The 26,138-nt window shown below is 37.6% G+C and overlaps 1 protein-coding gene across 1 annotated transcript in view; it reads left to right on the forward strand.

Annotated features, from left to right (window-relative positions):
• Nucleotides 1-26,138, forward strand: part of ADCY5 (adenylate cyclase 5) — a 264,047-nt gene that overhangs the window by 216,798 nt on the left and 21,111 nt on the right. The window contains exons 9-12 of the mRNA XM_060774794.2: nt 1,172-1,194; nt 4,066-4,210; nt 4,861-4,958; nt 17,279-17,366. Coding sequence (XP_060630777.2) covers nt 1,172-1,194; nt 4,066-4,210; nt 4,861-4,958; nt 17,279-17,366 — 354 coding nt within the window. The remainder of the gene's footprint in view (nt 1-1,171; nt 1,195-4,065; nt 4,211-4,860; nt 4,959-17,278; nt 17,367-26,138) is intronic.

Below are 26,138 nucleotides of genomic sequence, written 5' to 3' on the forward strand. Positions count from 1 at the left end.
CAGAAAGAACAAGTCAGGCCTGAACTCTTACTAGAAGCCAAAATGACTAAATTGAAATTGTCATACTTTGGACTTATCATGACACAACACACTAAAAAGATTGTGATGTTTGGCAGTGGAAAGCAGTAGGAAAAGAGGAACATCGCAATACAGGTGGATTGATTCAATCATGGAAGCCACTGCCCTATGTCTGCAAGACCTGAGCAGGGCTGAGAATGACCAGAGCTCTCAAATGCCTCTCATTCATAAGGTTGCCACAAGTTGAAGTTGACATAAAATCAGTTGAGGAACAAAAACACTGGAAAGTATCTTTTAACATGGCCAGGTTGCGTTGAATTTTCAATAATGATGATGGGACATGCTAGTTTATGGGGTACAGCACAGGGCAAGCATCACAGCTCAAGGGGAGTTATTGCAGTTGCAACACACCCTCTGTCATTCCTCATGGACCTGAGTCTAGGGCCTACTCTGAAGAATGCCATGACCTCATCTATATTGGCAAATATTTGCACGCACGCACATAAGTGAATGAATGTTAAGTTATGCACTCCCCCAAGGCCATAGAGATATCTGAAGGCACTTAGTAAAATCGTGGGTGTCATATGCTGATATAGTCAGCCCTCCATATCCACAGATTCTGCATCCAAGGATTCATGCAAAGAATTCAAAGAAGTAAAGCTTGATTTTCCATTTTTATACAAGGGATGCCATCTTACTACACCACTGTGTATAATAGAATTTTTGCATTCATGGATTTTGGTATAAACAGGGGGGTTCTAAAACCAACCCCATTGTATATCAAGGAATCACTATTATCACTTCACATTTTTCCAGGGTACTTACTTATATCCATCTATCATCTATCTCTAGGTGCCCATTAGCTGGTAGGTACAAACAACATTAAAATAAATGCTTTAATGCTGAGGTTGTATGACAAGTCAGTTTGGGAAATGAACTTTGATCTCTTTATTTTTACATTTTTGAAACATATATGTGCTCTGGACTGTATATAATTGACAAATTTGTATTCTGATGGGACAACAGGTTCTAGTATGGTGTTGCTAATTGAATGCCCCATAAATGTTTTTATATTAACTGTAATGCGTCAAAATTATTTATTCTCAAAGTCATGATGCTGGTTAATTTGTCTTCTCTCCAATATTCTTTTCAGGGTTTTGAAGATCCGAATAATAAGTAAGTACAATTTTTATTTTTATTTTAAAAATGTAGTGTGAAATCTCTAAAGTTTGTCTTCAAAATACAGAAAATCCATTGTCATTTTTAATACTACTTGCATGAATTCCCTTTCACATTAAAATTTTATTTGGCACTGAGATACAATGCAAACTTATATAGTTTGTATCTTAGGCTGAGGAGCCTCCAATCCTACTGCCTCCTCTTTGACTTTATCTCTTGATTGTTTATGCAGCTTTAGTGAGTTATGTTTTTCAAGCGTTGTTCATTTAGAAAGCATCTCGAGTGTCAGCATGACAAATTGAAGAGTGGGCAGATATCTGGAAATGTTTGAAATAAAAAGTGAGATGAAGAAAATAATTATTGTACAAATTTGTCACTCCTACCTATACCTAAGTAACCCATATACCTCCTGAAGTACTGTATTTTAAGATGGAAACTAAATTTTACTAATTATCACATTTGTCCATTATATGTAGGTAACTTCTTTACCAGAAAAAAATGCCTTAATTACTTCTGGGACTTAATTACTTCTCTGTGAATATATTTAAGAGAACCAGCTTTAAATCATGGTTTTTAGTGGTGGACTGTGACTTTGGAGACCTGGCTTCAACCATGGAAATCCACTGGGTGACCATTCTCAAGTCATACTTTCTCAAACCCTGAGGAAGCCAAGGGCACATCTCTTCTGAACAAATCTTGCCAGTAAAACCCTGCGATAGTGTCACCTTAGAGATGTCATAATGACAAAATATATTTTATTCAGATGTATGAATACTAAAGATGGGTTAGATAAGCATGTTAGATTGAATGTTGGGGTTACTGCTGCCTGGAACCGCCCTTGGAGAAAGAAGGAAAGCATTAAAAAACATGTCTGTGAGACATAGAGAGAAACTCTCCTTTGAGAAACCTCCAAAATAATTTGATTTTTATTTCACAAATTTAAGACAAACAATATGGCGTTTTAATAAATGTCAGCTAACAGTTGCATGTTCATGCTGACCCGGGTTTTAAAAACTCGGGTTGGCATGGACTTTACCGCTGCCTGGAACCCGGATCGGGGTTGACTGTAGTCCGCACACCAACCTGGGAAATGCGCACTTTTCGGGCTGGGTATCTTGACAGTGAGACATACCTCCCCCCCAAAAAACCTTTTAAAATAAAAGAACATACCCTGGCACCATTAGCATAGTGCCGGAATTCTCCTGCCCCCACCCCTTCTCCTGTCGTGTCATTCCTTCATACCAGGAGAACTTCAGCAGCAGTCTAATGGCATCCAAATTAGGTTTTTTTATTTTTAAGGCTTTTCTGGATGGTTTTGGGGAGGGGGTGGGGGGCTGTCTTGGCTTTCTTGGGCTCTAAGAGCCGAAGAAACTTGAGACAGCTGTGCAGATGGACACCGGATGGGCACACAGCATTATCCCCAGTCCCATCTACACAGTCCCTGCACCGGGAAAGACACAGATCTTCTGAAAGACCTGGGTTTTTCTAGCATCCAAATTACCTTGGCACAAAGCAGGGTTTTCCTGCTTTGTGGCAAATGCAGTAGCTTTTCTCTGAAGCGTCATTTGGACGTCCCAGAGGAAAACGCGGGAAGGCACGCACTGTAGGTGCTGTTTGGATGCATTCCAAGTCAAAGAGGGCTATATAAACTACCCTCTGCCCACATTTCCTTGGGAAAGGCATTGCACACACAGATAATTTAAATTTGTGGAGCTCTTCGCTTACATTCTTTAGACATTCATTCATTACGGAATCTGAGAACATTAATTTTATTAAACCCAACTCAAATCTTTGACACTATGCAACTCACAGTGAAATAGTACCCAGACAGAGCATTCTGTATCTGGAATTCTGAAATTCAAAATACTCCAAAATTCAAAATTGTTTACATGAGTGGCCTTTGCTTCCTGATGTGCTGATGCACACAAACTTTGTTTATGCGCAAAAGTATTTAAAATATTGCACAAGTTATGTTAAAGGCTTGGTGTTTTAAGATATATGACACATGAATATATATGCAAATCCAGGTATTCCAATAGCCAAAAAAAATAAAAAATAAATCTGAAATCTAAAACACCTCTGATTCCAAGCATTTCAGAAAAGGGATACTCAACCTGTACATTTATCTTTTGCATAGGGAATTCCCATTTCACTATCAGGAATGCTTTGGAGAAATATGGGGGTGAGGGAACGGCATTGCGCTGCGCCCAAGTAACTTTGAAGGGTTATCCTCTGCCACACTCACCCTGAAAAAAATATTTTTACAAAAGTAAATTGCCTCCAGTGGCCTTCACTAAGCTCTTTGGATGGGTAGGGGACATTTTGCCTAATTTTCAAGAACTTCTGCACCATTTTAAGGCAATGAACTTTTGCAAAGACCTAGAAAAGTTGGCAGGGGTCAACACGTGGAGAAATGGCTCCCATGTCCCAGAAGACATTTTGGGGTAATAAATCGTTTAATATGGGGAGATCTTGGGGAGATTGGACACCTCAAAATGTCGGCAGGCCTCCCCTCTACACCCCTTATGTAGACTGCCAAACTAGCATCTTGTAAGTATGGGGTGGCATTGAGGTTCACAAAGTAAAATTATTTCATATTGTTTATGGAAGTGTAAATAATCACTGAATTATCCATTTGCTGTCTATATTATGTAAAGGATGATAAAGAATTGCTGAAAGTTGGAGAAGTTAATGTCCTATTAACATCAATGCAGAAAGAAATGGTTTCAAAAGAACAGTAGGATTCTTCCTCCACACTCTTAGTAAAATCCAGACCAATCTAATTCATTTTTTGATGATAAATTAGTGAGGGCCCTGTTTGTTTAAGTCCCCTACTTAACTGGTTTCTGCTTTATGTTGTTGTTTTAGGAATATTCAGGAAAACATGAATCCAGAAGATGAGGTGGATGAGTTCCTGGGCCGAGCAATTGATGCCAGAAGCATTGATCGCTTACGTTCTGAACATGTCAGGAAGTTTCTCTTAACATTTAGGGAACTTGACTTGGAGAAGAAGGTAATGTTCTGATTAAAATGTGCCTATACAGAGATCAGTTAGTTTAGAGGAAGAACTTGACATTTCAGCTGGACATGACTTTAAACCTGTGTTAATCCTATTTAAAATTCAATCTCTGAGAAAACATGTGGATAAAAATTCCCACCAACCCATTCCCACATCACATTTACACTGCCTTCTCTGAAATGGCATTTCTTTTCTCCTCATTCCTGATAGTGAAATGGGAATCCAGTTCAAAGCAGATATTGTGGATTATCTGCCTTGATATTCTGGGTTATATGGCTGTGTGGAAGGGCACTTAGTCTGGATCTACAATGCCATATAATGCAGTTTCAGAATACAGATTAACTGCATTGTACTGCATTATCTGAGTCTACACTGCCATACAATCCAGTTCAATGCAGTTAATATGCATTCTGAAACTACATTATATGGCAGTGTAGATCTAGCCGTAGAGCACAATGAATAGCAAAAGCCAGATCAGTTAAGAAATGCGTAAATGTCAGCTGTCCAAATGATTAGCCTGTCTTACTGAGACTAATGGAAATGGAAATCCAGCCATATCTGAAGGCTTTTGGTTGTTTACTCTAGTGAATAAGTGACTTCAGGTTTAGAATTCAATGTCTAACAAATGGCCTTTTTCCTTGCAGTACTCCAAACAGGTGGATGATCGATTTGGTGCATATGTGGCATGTGCCTCCCTAGTCTTCCTCTTTATCTGCTTCGTTCAAATCACAATTGTGCCACAGTGAGTTGACAGTTGTAAATTTCTTACATGATTCAGCTTCCCTTTATTGTATCTTCTCTGGTTTCACTATCCTAATGTAAAACAAATAATTTTTGTTAATGTTCTGTAAATGTCAGGCACACATTTTTATTGTTCTAATTTAGTATCCTGCTTTGTAAAACCTGGGATTTTGATTTCAGATTTTAGTATGGGAGCAGAAAGTTACGTATGTTTAGTATGGAAAGATAGTTAGGGTAACATGAATAGTCAGGGGAATGTGGTGGAGGCTCCTTCTTTCGAAGCTTTTAAACAGAGGCTGGATGGCCATCTGTCAGGGGTGATTTGAATGCAATATTCCTGCTTCTTGGCAGGGGGTTGGACTGGATGGCCCATGAGGTCTCTTCCAACTCTTTGATTCTATGATTCTATGAATGTGATTATCATGGGGAATCATAATAAAAACAGCATGAACTGAACTATAACCGTAGTTACTCAAATTCAATACTTTCCATTTATTTATTTATTATGATTTTATTTCGATTTCTCAAGGTCTGGAATTGTTTCCACGGTTTCTTACCTCAGGATAAAATAGGCACTTGTTTTATAATTATGGTTCTGCTTTCAGGAAAATAAAATGGATAAATATATTGCTCTTCTTTTAAAGTTGTAAATCTACTAATAAAAGCAAACCTGCATCTAGAGCAGACATGGGCAAACTTCGGCCTTTCAGTAGGCTGTTAGGAATTGTGGGAGCTGGAGTCTAAAACACTTGGAGGGCCAAAGTTGTCCATGCCTGAACTAGAGGTAGGTGTGTATAAACATACAATTTTCCCACTAGATAATACATCACTAATTGTATTGTATAATTATTAGAATGTGTGTTTGCCTGCATGTCTTAAAGTCACCTATTGAGTTATGGTAACCCCATGGATTTAGAGCAAGAAATACAAGAAAATCTGAAACTTTTGTCCTATCTGGAGGAGTTATCATTTTATTCAAGCCAGGGCCAGTCAGCATTGGCATTATATGGTATTTAACTGGAGGATCAAAATAATTCTGTTCATAGAGTGAACAATAAAAGCATATGGACTAATGTGTTTTACATATATAATGTTGCTTAATTTATTCATAATTTCAATAAAGGCATCACTTTAAAAGGATAATATGCTTTGTCTGTGGATTGTCGATCATCCCAGTGCCTTTTTGCTCAATTACTAGAATTTTTGAAAGCAAAAAGGGTATATTATATCTTACTAATCAGCTTGATAGGATATTAATTGAAATTAAAGTGCCCAAAAGTGGGTGAATCAACTTCAGAGTTGTAAAGAAATCGGTTTCACCATACATGTCCTGGAAGCTTTCTGCCCAGACCTATTGTTCTCAAGTAATACTATTCCCTTCCCTCAAAAAACCACAGAAGCCTTTTTGTGTGGTTATCCTCTCTAGACCTCAACTTCTGTTCATTTGGTATTCAGCACAATGAGAAGGGCAGAGTGGACTATAAAATCTAAATTCCACAGATTAAATGCTTTAATATGTGAAAACCAAACTGGAAGTTTTTTGTTTCAGATGTTCTCATCCTGCTTAAAAAGCCCTATTTAAACCGCTTTTCAAGTCCTTTCATAAGCAGTCATTAGGCCCTACACCTGGATCTAAATAAAGGCTTAAACAAGAATTGGGATCAGTTCCCAAAGTGGTTCATTCCATTTGTGGAAAGGTCAAAACCAGTGTGAAAGTCCTGCTGTTTGTATTTCTATTTGTGGACGGGCCTTTCCACTCTGTTCTGCCATGTCTCAAGAATAGTTTCTTTCTTTCCTTCTTTAATTAAAAATACAAACAGAAAAAGGAAGAAGCAAAATTATACAATCCATGTAACACCCAACAGGCAGAGTATTCAATTCAGTAGTAAATGTATTTTCATTTCAACAAGCAAGGCATAATGAAAAAAATTATTACGATAATAGAGCAATATTTTTTCTTCTAGAAGAGTCATTTTGGTATTTCTTTTAGTCAAATTAAGAAATAGAAGGAGACATTTCTTCTCTCTGTTGTTGTCTCCATTAGCTATGCTTAAGTGATGAGTCATTTTCCTTAAAAACCACCATGGACCAGAGACTATTTGCTCAAAACCTAAGAAAAATGTTTTTTCCTATCCCTCCAGTATTTAGCAATTTTAGTTTGTGCCAGTGTAAGAAGCAATGGAATTAAATATGTGTGTAAACAAGAATGATTGTTTCCTCAGTTGTTAACAGAAAGTAAAGGATCTAACAGTAATGTAAGTCTGAGACATCAAACCAAAGGTGTCTAATGAGCAGACAAACCACATGTGTATTGCCGTTTCCTTCAAAACTACATAAAACAAAACTTTAAGTATGCACCTACATTATAAAAAAATTAAAATTCTGATTCATACAATAGGTTTTATTAAATTTTGAAAAAAGGAAGTTATGCTGCCTCACCTTGTATATGTGTCCATTGGCTATAGCTGTTTTTTCCCCCTCAGGCTGCCCTGAGTCCCCTTCAGGGTTGAGAAGGGCGGGATATAAATGTGTTGCATAAATAAACAAACAGAAATCCTCTGCATATTGTTAGTTCTCAAGCCAGAATTGGTCAATAGACCATCACTTTTAGTAGCCTTGGTGTAGGAGATTCACTTCTGTCTCTTCATGCTTAAGTCAAGTATGGAATGAAGTATGGTAAAAACTATAATTTGCAGGAAAAACACGAGATATAACTACAGTACTGAAAAGCAAACTGAGACCATTGACTTGGAAGAAAGAAGTAATGGGCAGAATGAAGATTTCGCATGGTGCCAAAATTAGAAACAGGATAAATCTAATTAAAGTAGTAATGAACTGACTGTATGAAATATTTTCTAATCTTCAGTTTATACTCAACAATTTTGGCACCATGCGAAATCTTCATTCTGCCCATTATTTCTTTCTTCCAAGTCAATGGTCTCAGTTTGCATTTTAGTACTGTAGTTAAATGCCTCTAGAACATGGCTCTATAGCCCGAAAAAACCCACAACCTAGTGATTCCAGCCATGAAAGCCTTCGACAATACACTGTAGTTATATCTCGTGTTTTTCCTGCAAATTAGAATCAATCGAGATGGCAATTTTGAGAGAATGATTAAGACGTTTGGTCCTAAACTGGGAAAAATATGACATGGCAAGAGGTATAGTGCCAGATACCCCACGCCAAAGACAGGTTATAGTCAGCCTCCGTAAACCCCCCTCCTTATTGTTCAGAAGCACCACAGTGCTCCTTTTGCAAGGCATCTTCCATGACACCATGGCTAAATTAAAAGAGATTCATTCACTGACCTTACTTCTGATAATGGCAGGAATCAGATGCCATTGGGGTTACCTTTTTAAGATCTTAGTGTACTGTGGCAGTAAAAACAAGATAAGTTGGATGGAAGATCTTCGCCAGGCCCCTTCTTTAGCAGCTTTCAGAAAGAACCTAAAAACGTGGCTGTTCCGATGTGCCTTCTCAGATTAGGAATCCCCCACTCAAGTCCTAGAAGCACTTTAGTACAATTAACATAACTGCACACCGCACTATTTTACTCCTATGTTCCTCCTGCCACCCCAGCACTTTTAACCCTGTACCCCATGGCGTTGGCCGGCCCAGTTTTAAAGTGTCATAATGTATTGTTATTGTCGTTGTTATTTGCTTAACTATTTGATTTGCTTGTTTACTATTGTCGTGTTATGTTTTTACTGTATTGTGTTCTGAGGCTTCAGCCCATGTAAGCCGCATCGAGTCCTTCGGGAGATGCTAGCGGGGTACAAATAAAGTTAATAATAATAATAATAATAAAGTGTGTCAGTGTGATAGAATATCCTGCTTCCACCCTTCATTCACCATATATTTTGTCTTTATTAGTTAAAACCCACGAACGCAAAACGTAGAGTTTCCAGCTGAAAGACACACCATCTCGAACAGAGCTTTCCAAACTGTGTGTCATGACATGTTCGTGTATTGGCTGCAATGTGTAGCTGTTGCGCCAATGTAATGAGAAACATCTCAGTCTCTGTGAAATAAGCAAAAAATCATATATTTTTAAAAATATGAATGAAAGGTTTTCATGAGATATGTTGTTTTCATGAGATATGCATTTTGTTATTACAATTTATGTATGTGTCCATAACTCCGCTTTGGGTCTCCATCTAACTTAGGAGCAAAGACAACAGAATAGGTTTTCTCACAACACTAATGGCAGTAAGGCATTATACCATCTTTGCACTAAAATACTATCCATAAATGCTAAATGTGCATGTTCAATAAATAAGAGATAGCACATTCTAAAAGTGGCAAATCCTTTGCATGCAGATATTGTTCTTTCTCAGGAGACCCATCTCCCAAGTTTAAAATGCCTTTCACATCCCAGATTTTTGGACTGTGCTAGCGAGTCCTCTAAGGCAAGTGGGGTTGTGATCTTGTTGCAAATCCATGCCCAGTCTAGGAGGACATTCATGCTGGCTCAGAGGACAGGTTTATGCTTTTTTAAGGATGCCTTGCAGGTAAAGAGCTAATGATAGCAAACTATAGACAGAAACAATTCATTAGAAAGCTATTAAACAAAAATAAATTATATTTGTGAAAGTGATCTTGTTATGATACTAATGCTGCCATAGACAGAAAGCTAAATAGCTCAGCGGGTGCATTGATACACAGGAACGGGAAACAAGAATAGGAAGAGATATTTTCATCCTGGAGGGTAATGGATATGGAAAAGCATAGGCAGCTGGATTGGGAAGATTTACATATTATTCCGGAATAATATATTGTAATTTTCTCTAGTGATCTGTAGCCTCAGATCACTTACCATTTTGGTAAATGTGTCCTAGTAAGAAAAGTGCCATATGCTACTGTATGGGATGCATGCAAGGCAAACATTAGAAGTATTTTAAAAAGTCAAAAATTAAGAAGATAAAAATGTAAAAGGAAAAACACTATGAAGAAAACTGAAGATCTCATTTGCAGATATACCAAATTTAGAAATAAAACTACCACTGAATAAATTGAAAACTCCCTTGCTGCAACAGTTCCACTTGCTGCCAGTTTGTTTCCGGACACGTTCACAGTATAGTCTAGATCCACTCTGTTTGGAAGATCATATTTCTCTGTACAAATCCGACCAGAAGCTGAGATCCTAAGGAGAGTCCCTTCTCTCAGTCCCAGCACCATTGCAAATGCAGTTGGTGGAAACGCGAGAGAAGGCCTTCTTTTTCAGTGGCTGCCCCTGGGCTCCCTGCCTAGGAAAGATCCTCTCCCAAAAAAGATGTTTTCTTGTGTTATTCTCTGCTAATCTTGGGTGCCCAGAAAATGGATTTGGGATTGACCCAGGTCTAGGGCATAGCATTTAAGGCCAATTTTTTTTTAAAAAAACCCAACTCAAAACCTGCCTCTAAATGCCATTAGTAGGGTGCTGTTGGTTTTTTTTTTTTTTTGGTTTTTTTTGCTTTTGTTTCTACTGGTTTGAAGATGAAAGCCATTAAGTATGAGACTTCAGGGGAAACCTTTGAAAACTCTTTGACCCAGATAAATCCTGTCTAAAACTGTACATTGTAGTCATGCAATGTTTACATCAGTAATGGACTACACGGTCCACTGGGTCGCTTTAGGAACTGTAGTTTGTTGAGGATACTGACAATCCTGTTAGTGATCCCTGACATTCATTTCCAGAACACAACAGTTTTAGGCCTTAGGATAAGTGTGTATATAGAGAAAGAGATATTCAGCTCTCAAAAAGTATAAAGAAAATTATACTCTGAAATCCACATTCCTGTGGAGAATATTATGACCTTGTTCAAATGTAGTGATCTCAGTTCATAAAATGAACAAAGGTTGTTCCCTCTTTTCCTCCTGTGATCTGCTTTGAAGAAGGTGTTAGGTTTGTTGTTCTGTTTTCTAAGTAGCTCTCTCAAATCATACTTTCCCAGTCCATATATCATCCCAAAATGTACTGAAGTGATGAGAGGGCAGGGTGTGAAGTCTAAAGGTTCTTATTCAACTGAAATTTAAAAAACATGGTGTGTTGAACCATGTCTGAACAAGGCAGGTGCCTCTAAGATTATATGGGAAGATGTGTATTTCTTTACTGTACCTGCATGTGAATTACTGATAAAATACACTAAGAGCTTCTAAAGTAAAAACTCTCAGCAAAATTGCAGTGATCATTTTATTATAATCAGCAGGATTGCCGCAAAAGCCTAGTGAATAAATTAGCAAGTGGAAGTGCTCTTTGTAGTCAGGAAAGAGCATGAAACCCAGCTGGCTTTCATGTGGTTAGCCTTAATGTTACCGAGCATCGTAATCATTGCTGTTGAATTATGGATGAATTTCAGCTGTGGGGAAAGAAGGGAACCTGTATTTTTGTTTTTTGTTTTTTCTCTAAATAATAATAATAATAATAATAATAATAATGCTACATGGTTTTTCAAATCAGTTCTACAACGAGGCATTACAATGATGTTAGGGTTAGGGTATAAAATACATGAGAGCTTTACTCTGGGCAGTCCATGTAGAGAGAGCCAATGTAGTGTAATGGTTTGAGTGTTAATTTATATGAAATCAGGGTTGAAATCTCTAAATGGCCATAGAAATCCACTTGATGACCATGGACAAGTCATACTCTGTTAGTGTCACAGAAGGGCATGTGCAACCCTTCTCTGAACAAATCTTTTCCAGAAACAACTATGGTAAAAGGTAAAGGTTTTCCCCTGACATTAAGTCTACGGGATGTAGTAAATTTTGAACATACTGGATGCTGTGAATTCCATTTAAAGCTTAAAAGATTAATTTACACACATTTACATATAAAGGTTTTCCCCTTAACATTAAGTGTAGTTGTGTCCAACTCTGGGGGTGGTGCTCATCATCTCAATTTCTAAGCTGAAGAACCAGCATTTTCCATTGACACCACCTAGATCATGTGACTGCATAGAGTACTGTTACCTTTCCACAGAAGCAGTACCTAGTGATCTACTCACATTTGCACATTTTCGAACTTCTAGGTTGGCAGAAGCTGGGCCTAACAGTGGGAGCTCAACCTGCTCTCCAGATTTGAACCGTTAGCCTTTCAGTCAGCAAGTTCAGCAACTCAGCGGTTTAACCCATTGTGCCACCAGGGGGCCCATAACCACTGTGGCAAGGTTATCTTAAGTCAGAATCAATTTGAAGGTACACAACTACAAATCCATGTATATTGTGTATCTGATACACAATGGGAGAGAGAAATCAAAATCATCACAAAATTCCCAGCACTGTTGCAACAAAGCCTTTTGTACTTTTGCCCTGTCACTGTTACAACCTGACTTCACTTTCTCCATTTAAAGTGTTACTGGTACTCAGTTCTTCAGTGGGGAATGTGTCCGGTCAACACAGTTGTGCCATTCAACTCTTTTTTTATATATATAGAATGAGGATACAGAAGTTTACCCAGCAGATGTATGACTGTGGAATTTCATCTTTCCCCAACTCTGTGTCTTCTCTGGCTTCATTTCTGTTTGTTTTGTACTGTTGGAATCCATCCCTTTGGCCATGTATTTTACAAAAATCTATACATTAGTGCTTGCACAATTCTTCCAATTTTTGAAGTCTCTAAGTGTTTTGTGTTTCTGCTCCCAGAATTCTTTACATAGGGAATTGCCATCTAAAACAGTTGGAGAGCCAAAAGTTGGGAACTGTTTGTCTAAAGCATATCTACATTTTATGGGATGCACGTATATCTATTTGATAATCTTTATTGCTGTTGTGTGCCTTCAAGACATTTCTGACTTACGACAATCCTAAGGGTTCTCTTTGCAAGGTTTTTTCAGAAGAGGTTTGCCATTGCCTTCCTCTGAGACTGAGAGAGTGGGAATCACCTAAGGTCACCTAGTGGGTGTCATGACCAAGTGGGAATGTGAACCCTGGTATCCAGAGTCACAGTCGAGTCCTCAAACAAATACACCATATCTATTTGGTAATCTGCAGATTCCAATACACAAAGCATGCCTGACCCAGAAAACTTCGGGAAATTGAAAATTCATATAAAAAGCCCACCAAAGCAGCCTGAAGGGAAGTGACCGGAGAACATGTGTGTAATGTAATAAGAGAAGATAGTGATGCCTCTGTCTGGATTAAGAGGTCTTAATTTTGGTGTTTCATAAGACAAAGATGGACAGTGTCCCATGCCTCTATACCCTCCTTATTGTTTTGTTGTGTTTTTGATGGAGGAAGCTTGCGAATCAATAACTGACGAGTAGACAAATATGCTTAATCAACTTTTTTTGTGACCATGATAAGTCCTAGAATGAATGACCTTGTCAGTTATACTCAAAAGGAGATAATTAAGTTACAGATTTAAATTGGTATGAAAGTCATTCTCTCACCTTAGGCCCAAAATAAACCAGATGCTGGAGGCTCCGTTACAACAGTGCATCCAATCATAATGCTATTGTTCTAAAGGCATTGTCCAATTAGTGTGTATCTATATTACGGAATTAATGCAGTTTGACATAAATTAACCATCATGATGACTCAATGCTCTGAAAATCTGAGATTTGTAGTTTGGTGAGGCACAAGCGCTCTTTGGCAGAGAAGGCTGAAGACCTTGTTAAACTACAACTCCCATGATTCTATAGCATTGAGCCATGGCTGTTGTTATTGTTGTTATGTTTATTTATACCCTGCTTTTTCTGTCTACAACAGATACCCAAAGTGGCCTACAATAAAACCAGTACAATACAATTTTAAACCTAAAAGTATACAAATACTAAAATAGAATTAAATATTAATGGTATTAAAAACAAACAGTTCAAATCCTTACAACTGATTTAAAAAGTATTCAGAGCTAAAGTGGTGTAGATGCACCCTTAGTCCGTCTTTTACTATTAGAAGTTTTATTTTGCAAAAAGAAACCAAAAAAGGGATATAATAGGAAAATATAGAAGGTTTGTGTGTGGAAGATGACATCACCTGCATGTTGCCATAAACTTCAGTTATTGAAAAAGAGCCATGAAATCTTATCTTGAAGCAATTGAAAACCCTTTCTCACTGCACAGTTCTAGCTGTGATTCCACTTTAAACTGTCATGGCAACATCCTCTTGAATCCTAGGATTTGTAGTGTAAGTATAAGGTGTTTCAGCAAGAATTCATAGCTGCTGCCTCAACAAACTGCAATTCTCAGTATTTCATATGATGTTGCCATGAAAGTTAAAGTGGAATTATAGTGTGGTGTGAAAGGGCCTCTAGGCCCCTTCCACACAGCTTAATAAAATCCCACATTATCTGCTTTGAACTGTAATATATGGCAGTGTGGACTCAGATAACCCAGTTCAAAGCAGATATTGTGGCATTTCCTGCCTTGATATTCTGGGATATAGGGCTGTGTGGAAGGGCCTTTAGACTGGCTTGATTTTTCTCTCTCCATTCAATGCAATCACACCAATTAGAAGTGGGAAAACAGTGCTGAGAGATGTGGTGTTTGATCAGATTCTCCTCCCATCTGAAGTTGGCTTTGCCCCTTCAGGGAAAGTGGTGACTTCTTGCTAATAGAGACAGTTTAAACAGGGAGAAATGCTACAGGAGAAAATGTAAGGTATCCCCTCCTGATTTTGTTTCCTCAGATATTTCTTCCATTATGTGGCTGTTGAAAGCAAAAATAAATACGCAGCCAGAGATCTGATTATGCGTTGGCAATTTGACCCTCAGGGAAAGCAAGACATTGTAGTTCTTGGTGTGAAAATTCAGATGTCCAACCGATAATTTTTCATGTGAAATATAGTTTCTGAGGTTTTGAGGAAGGTGGAGGACATCACTGTTCACTGGCTTGAGATTATCTGGTATTTGTTTTGATCATAGGCATTAAATACTCATTTAAATGTTCCAATACTCTAGATTTTCTTCATATAATATTTTGTTAGACTTTTTCATCTGAGCTAAGGCATTATATTCAACCCTGGGAAAGATCACACAGACCTGCAAAACAGAGGGTCATAAAACTTTTTTTAAAAATTATAAATGATGGTTTTATAGGAGCTTGGCATTCTAAATCCAAATATGACCTCGGATTTGTCCATCACATACCCTTTTTTCACAACTCGCTTTGACATTTTTATTTTTAATGTGTGACTGGGTAAGATTTCTTTGGGGAATAAAAAGCAAATGGTAAGAAAAGGATTAGAGTCTTCCAATAGACTTTCAAGACACTCTAATTTGCAGATATGAAGCACAAAAAGCCATTCAAAAGCACTAAAAGAAATTGCACTAGGATGTCAGCGTTCTCAATCAAAACAGAGCACCAAACTTAATGGTTAAGAATAGGGAATGTGTGAAAGAACTGCATATATATGTCATTTTTATTGAGGGCTTTTCAACTTTAGTATCCAAAATATATTAAATGTTTATACACTGTTAGAATGCTACAAAGACAAAAAAAACTGCAAATATGAAAAGCTACAAATGGTACAAAGCTACAATGTTAAAAAGACCGCTATTGAAAAAAAACTGCTTTTATTTTGGATAAAACATAACCCTTGTTAGTTATAATGCAAATATGATGCAAATACAAAATAGCAAACTTAGGTGTTTCATTATGATGTCCAAGATACCAGAATATTATGAAACACAGCATGCCTGGGGGGACCCCAAAGTTAGGAGGGGAGAATAACAAGGAAAGGGCAGCCTGGGGACATTAAAAATACTGTGTGTGGAACAGAAGAAATGGGAATGAAGAGGAAGGGAGGAAATGGAATGGAGTTTGCTGAAAGAAGTCACAACTGGTTGGCTGGTGGTACACTTTGTCTGGAATCCTCTTAGTTGACCCCACTTAGAGTAAATCCATTCAACCAAATAATTGCTGAATGGTGTGTCACTTATACAGATGTGACTCTTGTAAATACTTCAGTATGTTTCCTCCTTTTTTTCTCCTACCCTCTTTTTTTTGTCAGAACAAAATGTTTTCAACATCATACTCCCTGTCTTTACGAAATAGGGCCCCTGAGTCCTGGTATCTCTAGCAATATCATTATGTTCTTTCTCTCATGTGTGGGAAGCTAATTATCCAAAAAAAGTGTCAACTGAGGGAGTAGTGAGAATGGTTTGGATTAGCAGACATTTGTGCGAAATAAGTCATCAAATTTTATTATGTTTTTGTTTTCTTTTGTTTTTACCTATTCTCAGTGTTTTCATTGCTTGGCAGATACTGAATGTAACTATTATTATTGCAACATGTACAAGATGTTAGATCATTTTAAGCAGAACCAACGGGAAAGAAAATTTGATTCTGAATTTTGGAATAAAAGGCAGTATACAGATTGCAAGAAGTGTGAATTGAGTCCTTCGCTGGATTATTAATTTCTTTCATTATCAAGTTCATTAAGTTGCTATCCCAGTATATAGTTTAGCTGATTATTAACTTTAGGATTGATCTGATGTTATAGTCAAATATTTTACACTCTCCAAGTTATCACTCCTGCAAAACAGTGTTTCCTATTGAAGATATATCTTCTGTTTTTCTTCAGTAAAAACTAGTTTATATCAAATCACCATCAATAACAATATAACAACAACATTTATTATGGTCCACAGACCCATCAGTAAACAAACAGTCACTTTAAATTCTTCCATCTTAGGAGAAGTTCATTGTACAAGATACATCTACATGGTTTCAAGTAATACCTGTCAGAGAGGTATCCCCATCAATACCATAACAGAGCTCTGGTACTAAAGTCATCAGTCATATGGAATTGGAGGTCACCAATCCAACCCAAAATGTTAGCCAGGTTCAGTGTAGCTGTAACCATTTTCCAAGTTTGTGATTTTTTCTTCACATTGAAACTGGTTTTCTTAATTGTGATATGTTATGAAAAATTTCTTATTCTAAAGCTGATTGAGCATCCCTTATTCAGAAATCCAAATGTTCCAAAATCCAAAGCTGACCATGTGGGGAACTGAAATAGTGATAGCTTAGCTTTCTTATGGCTCTGTGTTCACACATGTTGTGTCATGCCCAAATTATTTAAAATATTGTGTATAAAATTACCTTCAAGCTATTTGTACAAGGTATATATGAAGCATCAATGAATTTCATGTTTAGACGTGGGTCCCATCTCCAAAATATCTGTTTATGTATATGCAAATGTTCTCAAATCTGAAAAAAAAAAGTCTAAAACACTTCTGGTCCCAAACATTTTGGAAAACAGATTCCCAACCTGTATTTGAAAGGAATTATACAATGCTCTCAGTGATTTTGTATCATCTCCTCCTGCATCTGTCAATGCCACTTACTATACTGTTACTCACTCATAATGCATGTCTCAAATACCTGTGTTTTCTGGTTTCAGCTCTGTGTTTATGCTGGCATTTTACCTGACCTGTTTTGTGATCCTGACCACCGTAGTGTTTGTTTCAGTTATTTACTCCTGTGTAAAGGTGAGTAGCAGTAATTTATTGTGTTTACTTCAGAGACATTTACATTAGCTCAACATTGTTTTTAGGCTGTAATATAATATTTTTGTTATATTAACAAAATATTCATTTTGGCTTCCTTGAGCACTTTAACTTTTTTTTCTTACATTTTACTCTAAGGATTTTTATAATACTTTCATCTCATATTTCCACTTAAAAAATAGCACTCAAGCCAGTTAGCAAACATTACTGAAAACAAATTAAAAGGAAAAAGCATTTAAAAAACAAACAAGACAATGGACCATAAAATCATGATAATATTCGAAAACATTAAATTGTTGAAATACACAATTAGCATATACATGGGTTTATGTTGGACAATGTTATGTTAGGTTCATGTCAGGGCTGTATGGGGGGGGGGGGTAGTTTAAAAAACTTGGTTTTAACTGGTTGACCAAATCCCCCTGCAAAGTCTATAAGAAACAAAAATTAAACAAGTCCCTCCAGAACTGCAAGCACTATCTCAAGCAAATTTTGACAATTTATTCACAGTCATTACTTGCAGCAATAGCTGATATAGTGGAAGCAACCAAGTTGGCCCACCCACAACTGGTAGGCAAAGCCTAAGGCATGGGAGGGATTTGAAGCCCCCATGAAGAAGATGAGAAAATTGATTTAATTAAGTATATATAAAATATAGAATGAATCATACTAATTAAATTATTTTGTGTTATGGAACTACTTCTCATGATTTGCTAAAAACATTCAACCTCCCCATCCCCATTTTTTTTTTCTGGCTATGGTCCTGATTCATGTACACAGGAGATCTCTAGTGATAAACCCATTTTAATAGCAGCTCTATTTTGAACAAAACACGGACTACATACCCAACAACATGGTTCTGGCCACTAAGCCAAAAATATTTCCATCACAAAAATTATGATATCACTATCACTTTGTCATGTTACTATGACATATCGTTGGTTTTGTAGTTCAATGAGGGTGCTAAGAATTCTCCCCACAGTGATTTCCAAGTTCCTCACCAAACTACAGGATATAGGATGGAGTCATGGTAGTTAAAGTGATACCACACTGCAATAATTCTACAGTGTAGAGCCAACCATAAGGTGAGGTTCAACAATTTCTTCTATGTTGTGGTCCCAATTACTATATAAACTAGATACACTCCAGATCACAACCAAAATAATTTTAACCCTCCTATATTTCACTCAAGTACCTTATGCATGTGAAGACACTGAATGCTTCTTTTTAAAATTTACGTTGACTCCATACAGCCACCTGATCAGATTCAGAATTGTGGCAGTGATAGAGTGCTATCTATACTTTAGAAGCACTGCAGTTTGACACCATTTTAACTCTGATGAATCAGTGCTGTTGAGTTATGGGAATAGTAATTTTCCAAGATCTTTAGCTTTCTCTGCCCAAGAGTGTTCGTGCCTCACCAAACTACAGCTCCTAGAATTCCTTAGCATTGAGCCAAGGCAGTTAAATGATGTTAAATTGCATTACTTCTACAGTGTAAAGCTGGCCATAAAGCAAGGTTTATCAATTTTCTTTATGTTATGGTACCAATGAAGATGCTCCCCCACCCTGCCACAAAAACACAATTGATGTTAAATAAAGGTTTTCAACTTTTTGCAAGTGGACTTCTGCCCACACAATGGGACGCTTTTGCTCTATTCTGTCCTCCAAGCACTCACAGGCTCTGGAGAAGTTTTGGGAGCATGTCAGGTAGGAGAATGTGGAGAGAGAGTTTTGTCAGCTGCTGCCAGCATTAAATACAATCCACTGGGATTGCAACATGGGGGGAAGGGCTTTAAAAACACAACACCAAAAGAATCCACATGAAAAGAGCTGTAAGACCAGAGCCAGAACAAAAGAACAGAGGCAACAGTGTATTCCTACAATTGTTTCCTTTTGTATTGCCAATGTCTTTTCAGATACAATCTCTTTGTCCAGGGAATACTTTAAACACAGTTGGAATATACTCAATGCTTTCAAATTGCTGCCCAGACCTACTTCCTTCTTGGCTCGTTCAGGGAGACCGATGAGTAGGGACGAATGAATCTGTCAACTTAAGTTTGTGTCAGTCTTGCCTTCCCCAGTCTTAGGTCATTATGTCTCATATCTATGACAGTATACATTTTTAAAATTTTCACCAACATCCATATGAATATCTATGCGCCTTTCCCCCAATGTACATTTATCATAAGCCATTTTACCTAATAGGGCATTTTTTGCAAGCCATTTTCCTTAATCCATTTTAGATGGATTCACACATCTATTCATTTTGGCACACATATTTATTGAACATCATTGCAAAATTTGCAGAAGGATAACTGTTTTTCAGTTTGCATATTGGAGCTGAAAATGTGAATTGGGTAAAATCAATTCAAATGGCTTTCTGCTCATCCCTAATTAGAAACATTTGAAAGAATGGCTTATATTTGGCTCAGAGTTGGAGTAAAGGGAGAAGTGACAAAGGCCTTCCAGTATCCCAGGAGCTGCCATGAATAAGATGGAACAGGCTTGTTGTTTTTTTGCACCAGAGGGCAGGACTAAAATAATGATTGGAAATTGCAGGGAAGTTGATTACCAGCTGCTTGATAGTGGAAGAGAGTGCCTTAGCAAGTGATGAGTTTACTGGAAGTACTTAAACAGAAGCTGGACAGCTATCTGCCAGGGTTCTCTGTCACTGATCCCTATATAGAACAAAGGCTAGGGGCGCTTCTACACATCACTAAGACCCGTGCCGAATTGGGTTAAAGTAACCGGTTTCGGTGTGGGTCCTAGTCCCCTTCCCAGAGTGGATACATGCTATCCTGATTGAAATTGGGATAGCATGAAGCCACCCCTTAGCCCCCAATTTACCCCATAAAACTTACTGAAAAGGTCTCTGGCCACTGTGGAAATGATTCCTGGGGAGGTTGGAGGGGTGAGGAGGAAAATCCCTTGATTCTCCTCAGGCATCATTTTCTCACATCATGAGGATGTGAGGAAAGGCTTCATCATGGCCAGGGACCTTTTCAGGAAGTTTTAGAGGATAAATCAGGGGCTGAGGGTGGGTGGGTGCCGTCTCATATCTTTGGGCTCCAGGAGCCCAAAGGTGTGGAATGGCTGTGGAAACTGACCCCTGGGAAACGCATTATGCGCCCCAGGACTCCGTTCCCACAGGCCCAGCACCTCATTAGACCAGGATCTTTCATAAAGTTCTGGATCTAATGAGGTGTTTCATGCAGAATGAACCAGGGAAACCTCGGTTTACTCCACATTAATTTGTTTTTCCTGGAGGCATCATTTAGACCTGTCTGGATGGGCCCTAAGTAAACACTCAGCTTCCTTCCAAATTTCCAATTTTACATTTCAAGGTAGCTACAGGTTCTCTTAGTTAATTGACTGCCAATGCACCCCAATAAATTTCTCTTAGGGGAGAGATTTTTCTCCTTTCTAAGGATCAGACAAACTGAATCAGAGTAGCGAGAGCTCCAGATCTGTTTGAAATAATACAAGAGCTTTTTCAGGTTCCTAATACCTCTGCCTCTGAGGCCCTCTCAAAGGTGATACAGTGAAACTGGATAGTTAAGAGATAACCAGCAAGATGTAGAGATACGAGTATTGGGCTGTGTCTCTGGAGACCAGGGGTTGAATCCCTTCTCAATAATGGATATCCACTGGTGATCTTAGGCAAGTCACACACTCTTGATCTCAGAAGAAGGCAGAGGCAAACCCCTTCCAAATAAATACTTCCAAGAAAATCCATGATTGGTTTACCTTAGGGTCATGAGTTGAAGGCACACAACAGCAGAGATAGTTAGAAAACAAGGCAAAACACTCATAGCTATGAATTCTGTAGCACTGTTGTGATAGTGATCCCTCCCTCCATAAAATTGGAAGAACTCTTTAGCTAGTTGAAATTTCTACATTTATCCATCTAAAAACAAGATTTTGACTATAAACCTATACTCACTTAACTTGTAATAAAAGCCATGACTTTGGTGGAATTTGCACCAGTTCCCATGCTTGCCTACTCAGATGTATGTTTTAATTAGAATCACAATGCTATTAAGTTAATAGGAATTAGAGTTTCTACTTAAATGTGCTGGCTGGGTGACATCTTGATTTTTTTTAAAAATTACATTAAATTCTCCTAACAACTTGCCTTATGTGCAAGTGTGCTGTGTTCTGCTGTGTTCTGCATAAAACAAATGAGATGGCAGTGCCAACTAAGTCCTCACAAAAATAGCGGTCCAAAACAACAAACTATATTAGGGTTATAACTATATAAGGAGTAGCACAACCTATAAAAAGCCATGTATCAACCTTCTGCCCTTCTCTGCTGTGTGAAACATGACTGGAACATGGAATAATCTTTAGTTTTCTTTCCAGGGAGAAAAAAGTAGGAATATTACCTTGTCGGTTCTGAGTAATGAAACTCCAGGAGACAAATTGTACAGCTGAAATTATGACCTTTACATTGCCTTGGCATATTGACTTCAGAACTATTATCTGAGCACCCAAAAGTATTTCATTGCAGGCTGCCAATCGTTATGGACTTTCTGATGGCCCATTCTGACTCAACTTCCACATTTCTGAGATGAGATGCTATTCATAAGTTAGTTTCAATCTCAAATAGGGTTTCTTTGGCTAATTGAAAATACTGTTTAAAAAAAGAAACACATTTACCTATCCCAAAGAACAGCAAATAGGATTTAAATTCAAAGTAGACTAGGAGACCAGTATAGTTGTGAAATAATTGATCCAGGGTAGAGACCTTTTTACAAGTAGGAATAGAGATCAGGAAAAAGCTTTGTTTGGGTAGCAACTCCCTGAGTCCAAGCTACCTGATGGATTCTGCAAATAGTAGTTCAAATAGCAACATCTATATGGGATACATTATTTCTCTCTGGCTTCCCCATGGGTGAGATCACATCGGGATGCAGTCATTAGGATGACTTTGGAAGTAGGGTTGTAGCCCATCAAGTTCTCATCTAGACCCCTGTCGAGCAGGCACCTTATTTGTAGGACTAGCTTTACTCCATTGTCTTTCATTCAGAAAGCACGGGGGGGGGGGGGGAGAAGCACAGTGAGACATTGCTTCAGATGCTGGCTGAATCTTGAGGTCAAAGCTTAACCTCTGAAGTCCTGCCTAATTATCTCAGGCTTCACTCCTCACTTACCTTCTCTTGCACAAAGAAATGACTGTGGTATGACTTTGAAACTGTTGCTCAGTTATCTTTCTGGCCCCTCTTTCTATTTTGGGGGTGTGCTTTAGGAATGAGGGAGATATGCCAAAGTTCCCCATCACTGAATTCATCCTAATTTCCTCGGTCAAAAGGAAGAGCATACTGATGTAGTTTAAACTGAGGAGTAAATAATACTTGAGCATATAAATCAGACTTTTATATTTCCTCTGTTGCTTTGATTGTTTTTCTCTACCTATTATTGCACAGTGATCTGTGTACTTTTTTGAATATTGTCTTTGCATTGTCTTTGCCCTTATGCTTTAAAGTTCCCTGCTTGCTACTTTCACATTTCCATTCCTTCTACTTTCATAGCAGCACCAGTCAATTTATACACTTTATTTTTTCACATTTTTTGGGTTTGTATTCTGCTAATGTTTTATTTTAAAAAATACTGGCCTCCTAGCTGAATAAGTAATATCTTAGTAAGTGGTCATTGATATCGAAGCTGGCCAAATCTCTATTGTAAAAGATCTTAGAGGTCATCTAGTCCTATATGTTTCTCATTGCAAAGTGCAAGATGCAATTTGTATGAGCCTATCATAGAGTACTCTTTACTGGAAGACTATTTCCCATTATAAGCCTTCATTTCTCCTTTATCCTGGAGTAGCTTTTGACTATACCTTTGATATCTCATTTTTCCACAACTTCCATCCCTCTAGAATACTTTTCTCCATCAGAATTTCTCACAATTGATTTCTGTTTAGTTTTTCTCTGATGTTGCAAAAATCAGCTTTCCTAAAGTACAAAGAACATTACCAACTAGTTTCCACATCCCTTACTTTTGTATGATACATTCCAAAATGGCATGATCATTTTCTTCCAAGTTCCTTAGCAAATTTTGGACAGAACGGGAGGACCAATCCACATTGCTTGGGTTTTGCCCGTGTACCAGACTTCATCAACAAGTTCAGTCATACTACTGGTTAGGGTTTAATTCATGATAGCAGATACTCTGAAATGTTTTGTGTTCAGCAGGTTAAATCAAAAACTCATTGGTTATTCCATTTTCAGCATAGTTGGAGTTCCAGAAGATATATTTGAGGCTGGTAGCTCTGATAGCTCTATAGACTCTTGTTTCCTGTTCTGTGAGTAGCGTTTGCTATTACTAAACACCAGAGAAAATCCATCCTAAAGAGGTGCCTATTAGTAAGACTGAACTTAAGCGGTCCCTGCCCAAATCAACTTGGAAGTGAAAGTCTGCTCAAGAAAATGTTTTTAAAAACCCACCCAAAAAAAGTTATGAGCCATTGCCAAACATTGATTGAATTGTATTTAAGCCTTTCCATTTTGTATGTTTGTCTGCACCATTCTATTGAATCAAATGTCAGTTGATAAATTTGGATACTAGATCCATTGTGCTGACAGATTTTAACATGGTAGACTAGGCTTCTTTTGTCAATCTAATCAATCAATGTCAGGTTTGTTCTTTCTTTTCTTTATGTAAAATGTGTGTACATATGACTGTACATCACTGTTTGCTTAAGTTTTTGGAGGAGGGGAACAATTTCACATTTGTACTGAACCATCTCCAGCAACATATCCTGTAGTATCTCAACCCATGAAACCCATCTGTGGTAACCCATCTTCTTACAATTCCTCCTTTCAGGGGAAAGGTGGGATAAAAATTAAGCAAATTAAAAATAAATAAAATTCTGTCAAACTATTCTAATCCTAAATTATTCCAATTTTCCTGTCCCAATCTAGTCTCCTTTAATGACCTAAGACTCCAGAGTCCAAAAATAGAAAATAATTTTTAATGATGAAATTATTTTCATACTTTTTCATAACATGTGAATTTGTAGTCTTCTGATTGTGGCAGAATTTGGGAAAGGTCAGATAATTCACTTTGTCGTATTAATGCTATGTCTAAGGAAATGCACTTACAAGCTTTTCTGTGTCATGTGCCAGTTTTTACATGGATTTTATTTGCACATTACGCTGAGATCTGATGATACAGGATGGGATATAAATATGTTAATGCAATAAACAAATAAATGAAAAGAAATACCATGATAAGGGAGCGAGTGGCATTTGCTGCTCTCCATTAAACAAGAAAACATCTTCTGCTGACTCTGTGAAGCAGAAGGAAATAGTTAAAACTCTGACACTTGGTAATATGATAAATACCTGAGAGACAGTTCAGTGAGAACCTGCTATTATCTAGTCCTTGATTTATTTCATAGCTTAATGGGAATTTGATTAGGCAGACCCTTCTTACTGTGTTCTAAAAACCTTTCGGGAATGAATGGGTAGCAAGAGAATCCTGCTCCTAATGTTGTACATAATCTACATTTTTTCTTTGCTATAGTGCTATTTTTGTGTGATTCATCTGTAGCACCAAAAGCTGTTAGGCTAGCACATTTATAATACTAAACAGAGCTTGAATAAACAATTGCCAGATTTTTCAAAGCATCTCCACAACTTTAGGCATGCTGTGCTTCTCTACCACCAAACTAGTCCTTTATTTCTACCCTACTTTCTGTCTAGGAGGTAAAATGGAAAGTAGCAGCTCAAGCATTGCTCCCAGTTGTTTCTCTCTCTTCTTCAACAAGCACCGGAAAAGTAGCTCTCCTGTCATCAAACAGTTTATAATTATTCTCGTGTAGGAAGCAAAATGTCCCTCTAACTGTGCAAGAAGAAAGGGGAGCAAAAAAGGGTAAAGTGGTTAGTCATCACCCAAAAAGCTGTATTAAAGCCATTTGTCTTTGTCTTTTTAAAACAGAAGTTACTTGGAAGTCTAGTTGATATAGTAATAATGATGGATTTTCAAGCTATTTGTCTCTAGGGATGGAATTGGGGAGTACTGTGGCGAAGTGAAATTAACACTCAGCAGGGAAGCTTTTTAGTGGCTGCATTCTAGATTAATAGTATCTTCTTGGTGTCTTATTGGATTTGTGACATTTTGAAAATATAGATGGGAATTTGAAGAAGTCAAACCGAAAAACAGGTGAGGCAAATTGGAGGAGAAGCAACCCATGAAAAGATTGCCTCCCTAAATAGGACAAGAAAAGGGGAGTCAATATGTGTATGAGAGAGGGTCTTCTCCGCTTTCCTCACCTCAACCCCTGTTTTTCCTTGACCACTTTGAGACCTCGCTGATTTGAGGACTAACTTATTTATTCCTAAATGTCCATGCACATGGTTTTAAACAATTTGAATCTTTTAAAACATTTAAACATGTATTTAATATGATTTCAGTCTACTTAGTTATTTTTATTGTTTTCAACAATTTTCACTGATTTTACTTGTGTGCTGCCCTGAAATCTCATGGAATAAACACAATCAGCCTTCCATATTTGCAGGTTTAACTTTTGTAGATTTGATTATTCACAGATCTGATTAATATGATTTCTTTAAGAATCTCTAAGTTCTCCAATGCGTCTCTATGTTCAATTTGCACCAGACGTAGAGTTGTGCTGGGGGACCTAGAGAGTATTAGAGAGGTATTTTCTCAGATTAAAAAAGTAGTTTTTTTAAAATTTGTGGGGTTTTTCTGCTGGGGAGCTGTGGCTGAATCCCTGCAGTATTTAAA

The sequence above is a fragment of the Anolis sagrei genome, chromosome 1 (genome assembly GCF_037176765.1).
Source record: "Anolis sagrei isolate rAnoSag1 chromosome 1, rAnoSag1.mat, whole genome shotgun sequence".
Classification (NCBI taxonomy): Eukaryota; Metazoa; Chordata; class Lepidosauria; order Squamata; family Dactyloidae; genus Anolis; species Anolis sagrei.